Genomic DNA, 2,593 nt, shown 5'->3' with positions numbered 1-2,593 from the left:
GAAAAATTTCAAATACACACAAAAGTAGTTAAAGAGGAGTTCAATAAACTCCAATTTACTCATCATCCTGATTCAATAATTATCAGGAGTTTGCTACATTTGATTCTACTTATCTCCCCCCCTTTTCTCTGCTGACATATTTTACAGCAAATCCCAGACATGTCATTTTACCTCTACATACTTGAGTATACATTTCTGAAAAAACATGGACATTTTTCTTACATAAAATAATGATTTTAACATACCTGAAATAATTAACAATGACACTCTGGTATCTATTATTCAGTTTATAATCAAATTCCTCGACTGTCTCAAAAATGTCTTTACAGTGTGGTTTGTTCTTAACAAAATCCAAACAATAGCCACACAATTCATTTGATTGTTATCCGTAATATATAAATAATATATAAAACTCTAGACCGTGTCTAGAAAGCTTCAGAAAACTACTGAAAATTTGTTAGGATTGCAGTGTACTACAAAATATATTCTTTTGAAACATTTCCTCTTATAGGGTGAGAAAAGGTTAACAAATTGTTAACTGTGAGATCCAGATACTGGCTTTGCCTCTCCTGCTGCTTTCCTTGCACAAGTCATTTAGTTTTCTTGGATCTCGGTTTCCTCAAAAACAAAATGAGAGGACTTACGTGAAGCTAACAAACATTAAAATATCCAAGAGTCTTTATTTTTTATTTCATACCTGATGAGCTCGACAAATCAAGTCTAAATCATGACGATTCAGAAATTTACTGACTACATCAGCTCCAAAAGTGAAGGAAACCCCACGATCATTTTCTCCCCATCCTTGCACATCCTTATCTGGGTCAGACCATAGCAAATCACAGAGCAAACCTTTAAAAAGAAATATAGCAGTGAAAAAAAAAATTTATAGTATAAAGCGTATCAAAATCACATATATTACAATTCCTTTGCTCTCTTACCCTTTTATCAACAGTGACAAACACTTGTCCAAGTATCCCAGCCTATCTAACTTAGTTTGTTAAAGTAACCATACAAACATAATCTTGCCTGGCCTCTTAACACAGTACTTTCCAACCCTTTTGACACACAGGAAATATGTGTATGGCACACACGAAGGACAACAATGTATGAAAAAGTAATTGTTTGCATATAGTTTCTCCACATGAATAACCAATGAACCCAGCAGCATTTCCTGAACAGTTCATCCTTTCCTTAAAAAGTTACACTGTTTCTGAGCACCATAGTCTATTCGATTAGTCTACTTTATTTAACCCTGAGCCAATAACACACCAGAGCCTTTTAGTAAGTTTCTATATTTTCTAGGGCTAGTATCCCCATTTAATTTTATTTCTTCAACAGATGTCTTGGTTACTTTTTGATCCTTTGTTCTTCCACATAAACTTCAGAATCAGCTTGTCTAATTCCATGAAAAATTCAATTGTAATTTCACTGGAATTGTATTTGTACTTAGAGGAAAGAAAACATTTTCTACTGGGGCCTTGAGATTTTTTAAAAAAGATGTGCGGTAGTAAAATCAGATCAGATCCTTATATGTTTCAGGCCTAGGAAAAAAGCCTGGCTAAAAATGTTTATCTGTGTATCCTCGTCATATTAATAGTAGTGAAAATCTTACAAGGGACTCAGACTACCTTGGGAATACAATGAGACAACCAGTAAATGAACTCTGAGGAATCCAAATATTTAATAGGCAAGCAGAGGAAGGGAAATGAGCAAAAATTACTGAGAAGTAATGGTGAAAACAAAAGGAAGAGATCAGTAAAGGAATCTTGAAAGGGGAAAGAATTATCTAGAAGTAGAAAATGGTTAAGTTTCAAGTGCCATGAACAAGTGGAGTAGGACAAAGACCAAAAAAATGTGCCACTTACAATTAGATTGTCAGACCTTAATCAAAGCAGTTTCCTGATGGCTGAGGGCAAGAGAGTGGGTAAAAGTCAAACTGTAGTGAGACTGAGGGGGAGGATGATGTTGAGATGGTGATGTTCAGTAATTTCCTAAGAACTACTGTGTTAAAGGAAGATAGTTTTTATAGAATGAGTCATTTTTTTTTCCTGCTTGGCAACAAAATAAATAAAGTTGTATTGGATTACAGACCAGAAAGAAAAGGAAGGAAGGAAGGAAAGAAGGAAAGAAAGAAGAATAAAGGTAGAGTGAGTCAGTTTTAAGGAAGATTCTTTTTTTAAAGAATCCATAAATTTCGTAACATACCTTAGCAGAAAAGGGCATCTTCATTTTCACTTATAGTATAGCTTGTCTCGAAAGGGGAATTATCTAAAACCCTTTGCAAAATCTGTGGCAATGTACTCTCAATTTCTCTCACTGATATTTCCTAAGTTCCAGCTATGTTTTAAGAAATCAACCAGCACACAAAATCCACTGAGATAGTCTCAATTCATTAGCCCTTTCTGACTGAATTTGACTCTTTAAAGCATACACATACAGTGCTTTATAATGCTCACATTTTCCAGCCTGCTTCCAGAGATGAAGCAGTGAACAGAAAGCAAGGTATTAAGAATCTATAATTTTGGTGTGACAATAAAACTATATAAAATTAGAATATAGTTTAAGATTTGGGAAACGTATGGCCAGGTGCAGT

The 2,593-nt window shown here is 34.4% G+C and overlaps 1 protein-coding gene across 2 annotated transcripts in view; it reads right to left on the bottom strand.

Moving 5' to 3' along the window:
• PPP1CB (protein phosphatase 1, catalytic subunit, beta isozyme) overlaps positions 1–2,593 on the bottom strand; it is a 39,819-nt gene that overhangs the window by 7,501 nt on the left and 29,725 nt on the right. For both annotated transcript variants that reach the window (XM_012652510.1, XM_012652511.1), the window contains one exon: positions 698–849. In XM_012652510.1, coding sequence (XP_012507964.1) covers positions 698–849 — 152 coding nt within the window. The remainder of the gene's footprint in view (positions 1–697; positions 850–2,593) is intronic.

Source organism: Propithecus coquereli, unplaced genomic scaffold, assembly GCF_000956105.1.
Source record: "Propithecus coquereli isolate 6110/MARCELLA unplaced genomic scaffold, Pcoq_1.0 Scaffold39, whole genome shotgun sequence".
NCBI lineage: Eukaryota > Metazoa > Chordata > Mammalia > Primates > Indriidae > Propithecus > Propithecus coquereli.
The sequence above is the reverse complement of the archived record's forward strand: the minus strand, read 5'-3'. Positions and strand labels throughout refer to the sequence as shown.